This window comes from Ranitomeya variabilis, chromosome 4 (genome assembly GCF_051348905.1).
Source record: "Ranitomeya variabilis isolate aRanVar5 chromosome 4, aRanVar5.hap1, whole genome shotgun sequence".
NCBI classification, from domain to species: domain Eukaryota; kingdom Metazoa; phylum Chordata; class Amphibia; order Anura; family Dendrobatidae; genus Ranitomeya; species Ranitomeya variabilis.
In genome coordinates this window covers 662,023,868-662,036,454 of record NC_135235.1, presented here as the reverse complement: position 1 = coordinate 662,036,454, position 12,587 = coordinate 662,023,868, and the positions used below count along the sequence as shown (strand labels likewise).

At 40.8% G+C, this 12,587-nt stretch overlaps 1 protein-coding gene across 3 annotated transcripts in view; it reads left to right on the top strand.

Annotated features, from left to right (window-relative positions):
* Window positions 1-12,297, top strand: part of LOC143766210 (uncharacterized) — a 101,913-nt gene extending 89,616 nt beyond the window's left edge. For all 3 annotated transcript variants that reach the window (XM_077253700.1, XM_077253703.1, XM_077253704.1), the window contains one exon: window positions 9,899-12,297. In XM_077253700.1, the coding sequence (XP_077109815.1) occupies window positions 9,899-11,340 (1,442 nt within the window). In that variant the 3' untranslated portion in view covers window positions 11,341-12,297. The remainder of the gene's footprint in view (window positions 1-9,898) is intronic.
* The last annotated feature ends 290 nt before the right edge of the window (window positions 12,298-12,587 follow it).

Below are 12,587 nucleotides of genomic sequence, written 5' to 3'. Positions count from 1 at the left end.
GCACAAGGAACCTGCATCAGGAAGCAAATCTAAGACTTCACACAAATGTGCAGTCAGAACGAAAAAATTGTCCTCTTCGTATAAGAAGACATTATGGAAAGAGTGCACAGAAAAAGTAATCAGGGAAGAGCAACATCCTTGATGGAAAAGATTAAGGGCTTAATCCAGCACGAGAATAAAACCTCTCTGGCCGCCCTTTCCCAGCCCACACCCTTCCCTATAATGAGGCAGATGGAGGCCCTGTGTAAGCCATAGGATCTGTGATCCGGCGGTGCCTGTCTTTTTAGGATTGCATAAAAGTGCTGTCGGCCACAGTTTTGTGCACGTCTGAAAAGAAGGACACCGCCGAACAGAGGCCAGATGGAGTCCAGAGTAACTCTGCTCCCTCATTATAGTGAATGGATCCCTCAGGGGTTTCATCTGTCACATCACTTGGAGATTTAGATAGAAACCCCAAAGTAAGTGCTCAGCATAGAGTGTCGGATAAATGTGATTCCAAAGGTCAGAGGGGTATGTAGGTTTTCTGGCACCCGGGGCAAGAATTCAGTTTGGCGCCCCCCCTCCCCCCTCAGCACATATGCGATTTGCACACTTAATCACGCGCCAACGAGCTGCTCTCCCTAATTCTCTCAATGTTCAGTGAAAAACTGAGAGAAGCAGGAAGAACACCTCATTGTCACATAACAGCAAATATGAAAATCACATATGAGTGAAGTGGCCATGTGATAACTGCTGGAACCTGAAAGCAGAGCTTAATCCTGACAGTTAGGATATTACACATTGTTAGGACTGGCTACAGGGCTTCATTTTATAATTAAAGAGGGCGTCCAGGTTTGAGATGAAAGTCTGCAGTCATTCTATGTGACTGCAGGCTTCTGAATTTTCACAGTGCAAGCACTGCACACTCTTAGGTTTCTCCCTTGCCGGAGGCCAGAGTGGATGGTCATGACAGCACAAGTATGTGATTTGGATACTTCTGGCCACATTCCAACTAGACGTGCCCGGCCTCCGTCAATTCATTTTCATTGAATGAGGCCACACATGTCTAGTCAGCAAGTGACCGCATGTATGTAAATCACCAACATCAGAGAATTATGATAGCAGTGTGCACTGTGAGAATTCAGAAGTCTGCAGTCACATAGTATGACTGCAGACTCATCACAACCTTGGAGATCCCCTTTAATGTTCCTAACATAAATAAAAATATGAGAATTAGTATCACAAAAAAACCCACACTTACATCCAGGTACCTGATAGATGACGTTGTTTCTGGAGTCGCCTCTTTCTTTTCATCTTCATCTTGTCCAGATGCCATGATGACTCTTCTCATCCACCGGCAGAGCTCGTTTCTGCAGACTTCCATCTTCTCCTGTCTTCTGCAGCACATCCCGACACAACACCCTTAAAGATAGCAGTGTTATTATAATGCTCTGGAATAAAAATATCTACCCTAGGCTGAGCCCCTGAGTAAATAATTGCCCCTCACTTTATTCCCAGCACATAATATGACCCTCAATGTCCCTGTTATGGTACATGCCATCCACACTGCCCTCTCTTTTCCACACTTCACACTGCCTTCTCATACTGTGTCCCTCCTAGAGAGCCCAGTCTCTCTACTGTGCCCCTTCATTATACTCCTCCTACTTGGCATACTGTCTCCTCCTTGCTGTTACCCTCACACTACTCAGTATCTATTCTGTGCCCACTCACACTTTCCTCCCCCCATACTGTCTGCACACATTTCTAATAGCCTCCTCATGTACATCCCCCCCTGCTAACTATACTATTTACTCACTTATTTACCCCTTTGCTCTCCATATTTCCTCCTCACACATTCCCCCGATTCCCCATACTGTGTCCTCACACATCCCATCACCCTCGCTCCCAATACTGTGTCAGCACACATTTTTCCCTTCGCTACTGTGTCCACCCCCATCTCCCCACTCACCCCCACAGAATATATCCACTCCCCTTCCGACAGAATAAATCTATCCCCCTCCACACAGAATAAATGCACCCTGCCACACACATGCTAAATAAATTCCCGCCCCCCCACACACACTGAATAAATCCCCCACACACACCCTGAATAAACCCCCCCACACGCTGAATAAATCCCCCCCACACACACTGAACAAATCCCCCCCACACACACTGAATAAATCCCCCCCACACACACTGAATAAATCCCCCCCACACACACTGAATAAATCCCCCCAACACACACAATGAATAAATTCCTGAACCTCCCTTCCATACACTCTGAATAAATCCCCCCCCACACACACACACTGAATAAATCCTGCCCACACACACACTGAATAAATCCCGCCCACACACACACTGAATAAATCTCCCCCACACACACTGAATAAATCCCCACCCACACACACTGAATAATATTCCTTCACTTCTCAGCTTAACACTGTGACTAAAAAATATTTCCCGGTTTAAGTAAGATATTGGCGCACTTAGGAAAAAATGGACCTCCGTTTGTTGTAAAGAAATTTCCCTTTAGCACTTAGAAAAATTAAAAACTTGGCGCTAAAACATTTTAGTGGTAAAAATGTTATTTATTCTTTCTTCACCACTCAATGGTATAAAATTATGTGAGTCACTTGTGGAGTCAGTATGATCACTGCACCCCCCCATGAATTAATTGGGGGGGAGTAGTTTGTAATATGAGATCACATATGGGGGTTTCTGTTGTTCTGGTACCTCAGGGGCTCTGCAATGTGACATGGCACCCTCAAATCATTCCAGCAAAATCCCTTCTGAGCTTTGAACTGGGCCTCAAAAGTAGTATTCCTTCAAATATTGGGTATCGGCGTAATTGAGGGAAATTGCACAACAAATTGTATGGTGCAATTATTCCTGTTACCCTTGTGAAAATAAGAAAAATTGGGGCTAAAATTACTTTTTTTTGCTGGGAAAATGGGATTATTTTACTTTCATGGCTCAACATTATAAACTTCTGTGAAGCACCTGGGAGTTAAGTGCTCACCACAAATCTAAATACATTCCTTGAGGGGTCTCGTTTCCAAAATGGGGTCACTTGTTGGGGGCTTCCACTGTTTAGGCACATCATGGGCTCTCCAAACAGGGCATGGCATCCGCTAATGATTCCAGGAAATTTTTCATTAAAAAAGTCATATGACGCTCCTTCTATTCCAAATTCTGACGTGCACCCAAACAGTAGTTTCTCCGTCATATGGGGTATCTGCGTACTTGGTACAATTTTGCACTACAAATTGTATGTTACAATTTCTCCTGTTACCCTTATGAAAATGCTAAATTTGGGGCTAAAAACATATTTAATTATTGTATTGTTAACATTGTTACTTATGACTGTTAATGTTGTGTTTGAAACTGTTAAACTGTAAAGCGCTGCAGAATATGGTGGCGCTATATAAAGATTATTATTATATTTGTGTGGGATAATGTTGTTGTTTTTTTTATTTTCACGGCTCGACGTTATAAACTTCTGTGAAGCACCTGAGGGTTCAATGTGCTCAATAAACATCTAGATAAGTTCCCTCAGGGGTCTAGTTTCCAAAATTGTGTCACTTTTGGGGAATTTTGACTGTTTAAGCACATCAGAAGCTCTCTAAGGCTGGTTTCACACTTGCGTTTTGATCTGCAGCGTTTTAGTGCTAAAAAACGCATGCGTTTTTTCTCCTATACTTAACATTAAAAACGCATGCATTTTTTTAGCGTGCGTTTTGACGCGTTTTCGGCAACGCATGCGTTTTTTGACGTGTGCGTTTAGTTGCAGAAATGCAACATGTAGTAATTTCTAGCTGCGTTTTTTGCCGCAAAAAAACCGCATGCGTTTATTCGTGGCAAAAAAATGCATTGCTGTCTATGTAAACGCATGCATTTTTAAGCACATGCGTTTGCATGCGTTTTTAAACGCATGCGTTTCTATAGAAAAACACAAGAAAACACAAAAAAAACAAGAAAACCCTAACCTAACCCTTGGGTTACTAGGGATCCTAACCCTAACTTTAGGATCCCTAGTAACCCTAGGGATCCTAACCCTAACCCTAGGGATCCTAACCCTAACCCTTAGGGTTAGGGTTAGGATCCTAACCCTTAGGGTTAGGGTTAGGATCCCTAGGGTTATGGTTAGGGTTAGGGGTAGGGTTTGGATCCCTAGGGTTAGGGGTAGGGTTATGGTTAGGGTTAGGATCCCAAGGGTTATGGTTATGGTTAGGGGTAGGGTTAGGGGTAGGGTTTGGATCCTGTTGTGAATTCCGTTCTTGGGCTCCCTCCGGTGGTTGTAAATGGCACTTTTGTGAATTCTGCCCTTGGGCTCCCTCCGGTGGTTTTAAGTGGAACTGCTGCTCTTTGGGTTTAGCTTTAGCAGCTGCTTCCACTGATCGTCTCTCCTGGCTCTGCTATTTAGCCTGGCTCTGGTCTTCAGTCAGTGCCAGCTGTCAATGTTTCTTGGTTGGATTCAGATCTCTCCTTGGATTTCTCTGATAGCCTGTCCATTTCTGCAAAGATAAGTCCTTGCTTGTTCTTTTGGTTGTTCACTTGCTGTGGACTTAATCGTTCAGCTCATGTTATGTTTTTTCTTGTCAAGCTTGTCAGTATGATATATTCAGCTTAGCTGGAAGCTCTGGGGTAGCAGATTTGCCCTCCACACCGTGAGTCGGTGTGGAGATTTTTTGTAAACTCTGTGTGGATTTTTTAGCTTTTAATACTGACCGCACAGTATTCTTTTCTGTTCTGTCTATCTAGCTAGATGTGGCCTCCTTTTCTAAAATCTGTTTTCATTCTGTGTATGTCATTTCCCTCTCCACTCACAGCCAATATTTCTGGGGGGCTATCTTTCCTTTTGGGGATTTTCTCTGAGGCAAGATAGCTTTCTGTTTCCATCTTTAGGGGTAGTTAGTTCTCAGGCTGTGACGAGGTGTCTAGGGAGTGACAGGAACATCCCACGGCTACTTCTAGTGTTGATGTTAGGATCAGGAACTGCGGTCAGTGCAGATACCACCTCCTCAGAGCTCGTCCCATGTTGCTCCTTAACCACCAGGTCATAACAGGATCCCTAGGGTTAGGATTAGGGTTAGGGTTAGAGTTTGGATCCCTTTATCACCTTGATGGTGGGGGGTGGCTTATCAGTGACCTGGTGACCAGGACATTCTTCTAATAAATAGCTACCCCTAACCCTAGGGATCCTAACCCTAACCCTAGCTAATTCTATTAATAGTGGGTTTTCTAGTTGATTTTGATGATTGGCAGCTGTCACACACTTCTCAGCATGCGTTTTAAAAATGCAAACGCATGAAAAAACGCATGTAAACTCGTTTTTTTGCAAAAACGCATGCGTCTAAAAAACGCAGCGTTTGCATGCGTTTTTTCACCACATGCCTTTTTTTAAAAAACGCTGCAGATCAAAACGCAAGTGTGAAACCAGCCTAAAAGAGACATGGCGTCCTCTAATTGTTCCAGCAAATTTTGCATTCAAAAAGTCCAATGGCGCTCCTTCCCTTCTAAGCTTTGCTGTGCTCCTAAACATTGGTTTTCCCCCAAATATTGGGTATCGGCATGCATAGGAGAAATTGCACAATAAATTTTGTGGTCCATTTTTCCTGTTATACTTGAAAATAAAAAAATTGGGTCTAATTTAATTTTTTTGTGAAAAAAAGGTTAAATGTTCAATTTTTTTCCACATTCCAAATATTCCTGTGAAGCACCTGAAGGGTTAATAAACTTCTTGAATGTGGTTTTGAGCACCATGAAGGGTGCAGTTTTTATAATGTTGTCACTTTGGGTACTTTCTATGGTATAGACTCCTCAAAGTCACTTAAAATGTGATGTGGTCCCTAAATAAAAGATTTTGTAAACTTTTGTTGGAAAAATTAGAAATCACTAGTTAACTTTTAGCATTTATAACTTCCCAACTTTTTGCTCATTAAACTAGACATGTGGGAAATATTATTTGTTAACTATTTGTGTGACAAATCATCTGATTTGATACAGGGCATACAAATTCAAAGTTTGAAAACTGCAAAATTTTCCACATTTTTGCCAAATTTTATTTTTTTTCACAAACACAAGTTATATCAAAGAAATTTTACCACTTTCATGAAGTACAACATGTCACGTAAAAACAGTCTCCGAATCAGAGGGATCTATTGAAGCATTTCTGAGTTATTACCACATAAAGTGACTGGTCAGAATTGTAAAAATTGGCCTGGTCATTAACGTGCAAACCACCTTGGGAGGTAAAGAGGTTAAATGTGTATTCTCCTTAATCACATAGTGATACCACACAAAACAGTTTATAAATAATATTTACCGTATTTCTTCAAGTCGGCAGCATTTTTCCAATATCCCCTTTGTTTATTCAACAAGCTTCTTATTTTTTTTCTTATGATAGAAGGATCATCTGTTTATCAACAAGTTTTTACATATTCAATTAAAATTAGAAAACTAATTTTTTGAGTAACAAATCACTTTTGAAATTACTATGACGGACTTAGATTAGATAGTTGCACTCTTCGTAGTATCAAAAACCACATTGAGGAATTAGCACGAAGTCAAATTAAAAACTTATTGCTTTTTTCACTAAAATGATTATTTAGTCTCAATTTTTTCCATTTTCACAAAGGTTAATAGGAAACAAATACACCTTACCAATTATTTTCCAACTTTTCGTCAATCTGACAATATCCTATATACGGAAGGAGCTCCATTTAGCTTTTGGAACACAGACATTCTGTCACGGGTTTACCGCGACAGAGAGGAGCCAGAAGACTGCAGGGTCTGATTTTTCCTATTCCTGCTCTGAATAAAAGCACTTCACCTTCATGTTAAAGTTTTCCTTCGTTAAGGTGCTCAGCTGTGCACTGTTAGCCACTCCTATCTCCTATATAAACTGGGTCCTCTCATTGTCAGAGCTAGCGCATTCTGCATGGTTGGAGGTTGTTGTTGGTTGGTATTTGAGAAGGCGTTTGGTGGATTTATCTGTGACTGTTGCTAGATTTTGAGTGTGTGATTATTCCCTTTCTTTTTCTACTCCACCACTCCCCTTTGCATTCCTCTGTTGTCTGTGTTTTTATATTTGGTATTTTTCATTATTGCTGTTCGTATTACCTTCTTTTTTTTTTACTCAAATAAATTTTTATTAAGAATAACATTACATTTGACATGTTACATTCTTGTTTTCATTACAAAGTTTTTCCCCCAAACGAACCCCCGCAATCCCAACTTATCCCGCCCCCACCCAATAAGACAGCCCACCTTGTTTAATAGCTCCACCCTCAAATCTATAGGATGACTATCCCCTCAGTTAGGACCATAGGCCACGTGCTATATTTTCACCAATTCAGGGTCTTGATTCGCCTTCGCATTACCTTCTTAGTCTGGTTGGTGTATTATGGTACACTACTACTCCTGTCTGCCCTGAGTGGGGGAAGGGTGCAGACTGTGAGCGGATTCAGGAGCTAAGGCAAGGTATGTGACCTTGGCGTCTTCGCTATCAGAAGTAATCCGGGGAACAGGGCGAGCTAGGGCACCCCCTAGTGTTAGGGACAGGGAATGAGCCCCTGGGCCTGGGACATCCGATAAGAGTCATGACATATCCCTGGAATAGTTTGCAGGCACAATGTAACTGGTTCACTTTTCATTGTCACCTGGCAGCTCAAAAGATGGCTACTAGAAACAGGCTTGGCACCAACTACTTTATTTTCCAGATCCCAGGGATTACCCTACTTTTCTCCCTTATACATAGATCTGAACTTATACTGAGACCCATAGGCTGAGTTCATGGAGTTAGCTGCTGTTTGGTGGTCCGAAATGGCAAGAAGTCAGGTTGCCGGGTCAGAGCCAGAAGGACAGAGAAAATACAAAATCAGAACACACAAGAGTAGTCAGTAAAAAGGTCAGAGTCACAACAGGATTCAAATACACAAGCATGGAGTTGAGCACAGAGGACTGAACCAGAGAAGGACAAGGTTGTATCTAGCATCTTCCAGCAATATAATTTGAGCTTTATTAGGGTGTGGTGCTTTCTAATTGGCTATAGCAGGGAGATGATTACTACTAGACTACACCCATGCTGCAAAACTGGATGATATTACAGGTCCTGGCCACCCTTATCTTAGTGGCTGGACAGAGCCTGCTCTGCTCTTAAGAGCTTCTGGTTCCTGTCTCTTCTATCATCAGCATCACTAAAGGATGAATGAGGCGGCGCCTGACTATAGAAGCAGATGTCGCAGAAGCAGATCCCAGAGGAAATGGGACATAACTTCTGCAGAAGCCCTCATGTGACAGAATGGCAGAAAACCCCATAAAGTGACTCCGTTTTGGAAATTATAACTCCGTGAATTCATCTATAGGAGTAGTGACTATTTTGACTCAGCAGGCACTTTTATGAAATTATCATGCAGTGGATGTTGGAGAGTGAAAATTGCAAATATGCCATTTTTTTTGTGAATACAAAGTCTTTTCCTCATCATCTTTTCTGAAGAATTGATTTCCTTAAGCAGCACAGCCCACCCCTGTGTTTATCCAACTGGATCTACTATATCCTGGAGCAGCAGCTATTTTTCTTCATGCCTACGTAGGAGTTGTGACTATCAACTCCTTGAGCGGAACCAGCACTCTCCTACTCTCACTCCACAGGGTATCACCCTATTGTGCACTTTGATTCCCACTTCTAGATTGACACATTTTATTACGCAACATATAGTGCTCAGTATGTACTCGAGAGAAACGCATATAATAAATTAAGTGGGTTCTTCTCCCTTCAGCAATGCCAAATGGATGCTAAATGTGGTTTGGGCAAGTTTCAGAAGCGAGGGAGAGATTTGCCTTTTGGAGTTTGTATTTTGCTGGAATGCTTTATGGAAGTCATGCTGCTTTTCCAAGAGTCTTTGAGTCACTAACAATGTGGAAACGTCTGTTTTTCCCATTTACATTGATGGACCTCAGTTGGGACTTGTTTTTTTGTGGAATGCGTAGAAGTTTTTAATAGTATCATTTTCGACTACATAACATTTTTGGTGGCTTTTTATTCTAATATTTGGGGCAGAATGAACAAACAGTTCAACATAACGCTTTTGTAATAATTATAGGGGATAACTCAGGAGACTCTGTGCGTGGAACAAGACAACTACAGGACACAGTTTTATAAGTGGTAAAGTCTATATTATAACACGGTGATTCAAACAGGTACAGAGAGAAACTCAAGTCCACAACACTTGGTGTAAATATGAAACGCAGCTTAGCAGTCTATAGGAAACTTCAGAGGAAAATGCAAACACGCAGAAAGTCTATGAAGCACAGTTATTCTTGAGGATACTTGACACGAATAAGTATTGGTTTTAGTCCAAACACAGATAGATATGCTTATAAGGCAGTTCAAATAATATCTTAGCACAACCAGGGAGGCCTGGGTAATAGTTTCAGGTTTTTGCAGCGCAGCAACAGCTTACATGTCCAGCAAATGCAGATGGAAGTAAACACGAGCAGCAGATGAAGAAGGATTACTGGAAACTGGTGTATGCAGCAGGAACTTAGAGCAGGATCACCACACAGGTTCACAGGAGCAGGTATATAGCCAGGGAGTCACCAGGGTCAGGAGCTGGATGCAAGGCAGAACACTCTAGCACAGACTGAAGGCTGGGGTGGAGTTTTATAGCAGGAAGACAGTGCACATGAGACCAAAGACGCCATCTTGGATAAGGGCAGTAATGCACAAAAGGTAATAAAAAATGTTCAGAGTCCTGACAGCTTTACTGGTTCTTGCAGTGAGTTCTACTATTACTGTGATCATCATTGTCTTGGGGAATCATTCAATGGAAATTTTAATTAGAAATGTTGAAATATATAGATTTCAATTATAATTTATTCAAAAATAATTTGTTTTGTTTTTTTTTGTCAGATGACTGTACTAGTAGATCAGAGAGAATTTTTAAACCAGTTTACACTGAGATTACACAGGATACAATTGAAGTGGATGCCATTACTCCAGCTACACCATCATCGATTCACCGCAAAGATCTATCATCTGATCCTTTGAAACCGGTCCTATCTTGTGATTCACAACAGACTACTGATACAAATAAAAGTCACAAAAGAGACATTAAAAAACAAACTGATCTTAAAGCAAAGAAGACCTTTTCACTTTCAGAACATGGAAATAGTTTTCCCCTTGAAACATCTTTTGTTAAACATCAAAAAAGTCACACAAAGGAAAAGAGATTTTCTTGTTCCAGCTGTGGGAAATATTTTAACCGGAAATCAGATCTTATCAGGCATGAGAGAATTCACACTGGAGAGAAACCATATTCTTGTTTAGAATGTGGGAAATGTTTTGCACAGCAGTCAATTCTTGTTAGTCATCAGAGAACTCACACAGGGGAGAAACAATATTTATGTTCAGAATGTGGGAAATATTTTAATCAGAAATCAGATCTTATTAGGCATGAGAGCATTCACACTGGGGAGAAACCATATTCTTGTTTAGAATGTGGGAAATGTTTTGCACATCGATCAATTCTTGTTAGTCACCAGAGAACTCACACAGGGGAGAAACAATATTTATGTTCAGAATGTGAGAAATATTTTAACCGGAAATCAGATCTTATTAGACATGAGAGAATTCACACTGGGGAGAAACCATATTCTTGTTTAGAATGTGGGAAACGTTTTGCACAGCAATCAATTCTTGATAGTCACCAGAGAACTCACACAGGGGAGAAACAATATTTATGTTCAGAATGTGGGAAATATTATAACCGGAAATCGTCTCTGGTTACGCACCAGAGAATTCACACAGGGGAAAAGCCTTTTTTCTGTTCAGAATGTGAGAGAAGTTTTACAGAGAAATCACAACTTCTCTCACATCACAGAACTCACACAGGGGAGAAACAATATTTATGTTCAGAATGTGGTAAATATTTTAACCGGAAAGCGCATCTTGTTACACACCAGAGAATTCACACAGGGGAAAAGCCTTTTTTCTGTTCAGATTGTGGGAGAAGTTTTACAGAGAAATCACATCTTATCACACATCAGAGAATTCACACAGGGGAGAAACAATATTTATGTTCAGAATGTGGGAAATACTTTAGCCGGAAATCGATTCTTGTTAAGCACCAGAGAATTCACACAGGTGAGAAGCCATTTTCATGTTCAGAATGTGGGACGTATTTTAACCGGAAATCGACTCTTGTTAAGCACCTGAGAACTCACACAGGGGAAAAGCCTTTTTCATGTTTAGAATGTGGGAAAGGTTATGCAGATAAATCAAGTTTTGTTACACACCAGAGAATTCACACAGGCGAGAAGCCTTTTTCATTTCATAAAGTGGGAAAGTTTTAACCAAGAATGATAGAATTTCAGAAATGATTTACTTGAAAATTATATTTTGTTGACCATCAAAAACGACTTGCACGGGGAGAACTTATGTATGTTATCGACAAATTGTAAAAGTAAATATAGTAGACTAAACAAGAAAGAGAAATTAGTTAAAAACTTACCATATTCCAGTTTCGAAGTTCCCGAATCCAAGAGAAAGACAACAAAATTCTGAATTGCCAATCCTCCCTGTTTTGTAGACTTTTGGAGATGAAGCATCTTCGGCATCGACTCTTTACCTCCACACAAGGTCTTTGAACACATTTTCTGTTATTTTAAATACTTTCTCTTTTTTATCCAAACTGCAGTATTTGAGAGCACAAATAAAATAATGGGAAAATATACCATTTTTTTTAATCACATATTTTTTTATCATGTTTTTTTTAAAAGGGAAATTAAAATAAAATGTCCTTAATCACTTTTTCTCTTCTCCTAAACCAAAAATACTAGAGTAAAATTATCTATATAGAGACCTCATGTATAGAAATATTAGATCTACAGCAACATCATCTATTATATACAGAAGAATAGCGCTATCTTCGTAGTGCTTTATACAACAATATATTGATGAGACAAGGTCCTCATATTTAGGCGGTTTCCATTATATTCATATGAATGAGATCAATGAGTCTCATTATACCAAGTAGATAAGCTCTAGGGACAAAGACCTCATCTTGTACTAACACGCTGGTGGCTAGGCCTGGAGTATCCAGCCACAGAGCCCGGATCCTCTAATTTTTGACTCTGGCGTTTCTGTTAGAATAACTCACTTTTAATTTATGTGCAAGAAACAAATGTCCTACCGCAGTTTTACGGTGTGTGTCCGGTGTCCGTTCTTTGTTCCATCATAAAATACCTTGGTGTCTCCAACCAAACCTGCTGGTTATGATAATACAACTGCAATAACTTTACTTCTAAAATGTATTTCTCCTTCGCCTCATTGGGGGACACAGACCATGGGTGTATGCTGCTGCCACCAGGAGGCTGACACTAAGTATTACAAAGAAAGTTAGCTCCTCCCCTGCAGTATACACCCCTCTGCTGGCTCCCAGCTAACCAGTTCTTGCTTAGTGTCCGTAGGAGGCACACGGACTGGTCTGCTATTCAGACCCGAAGAATCTTTTTACTTTTACCTTTTACCGTGCGAAGGGGGCGACGGATTCTTTCATGTTCCGATCTCCCCCGAACCAACAACAGGCGAGCACGGGAGT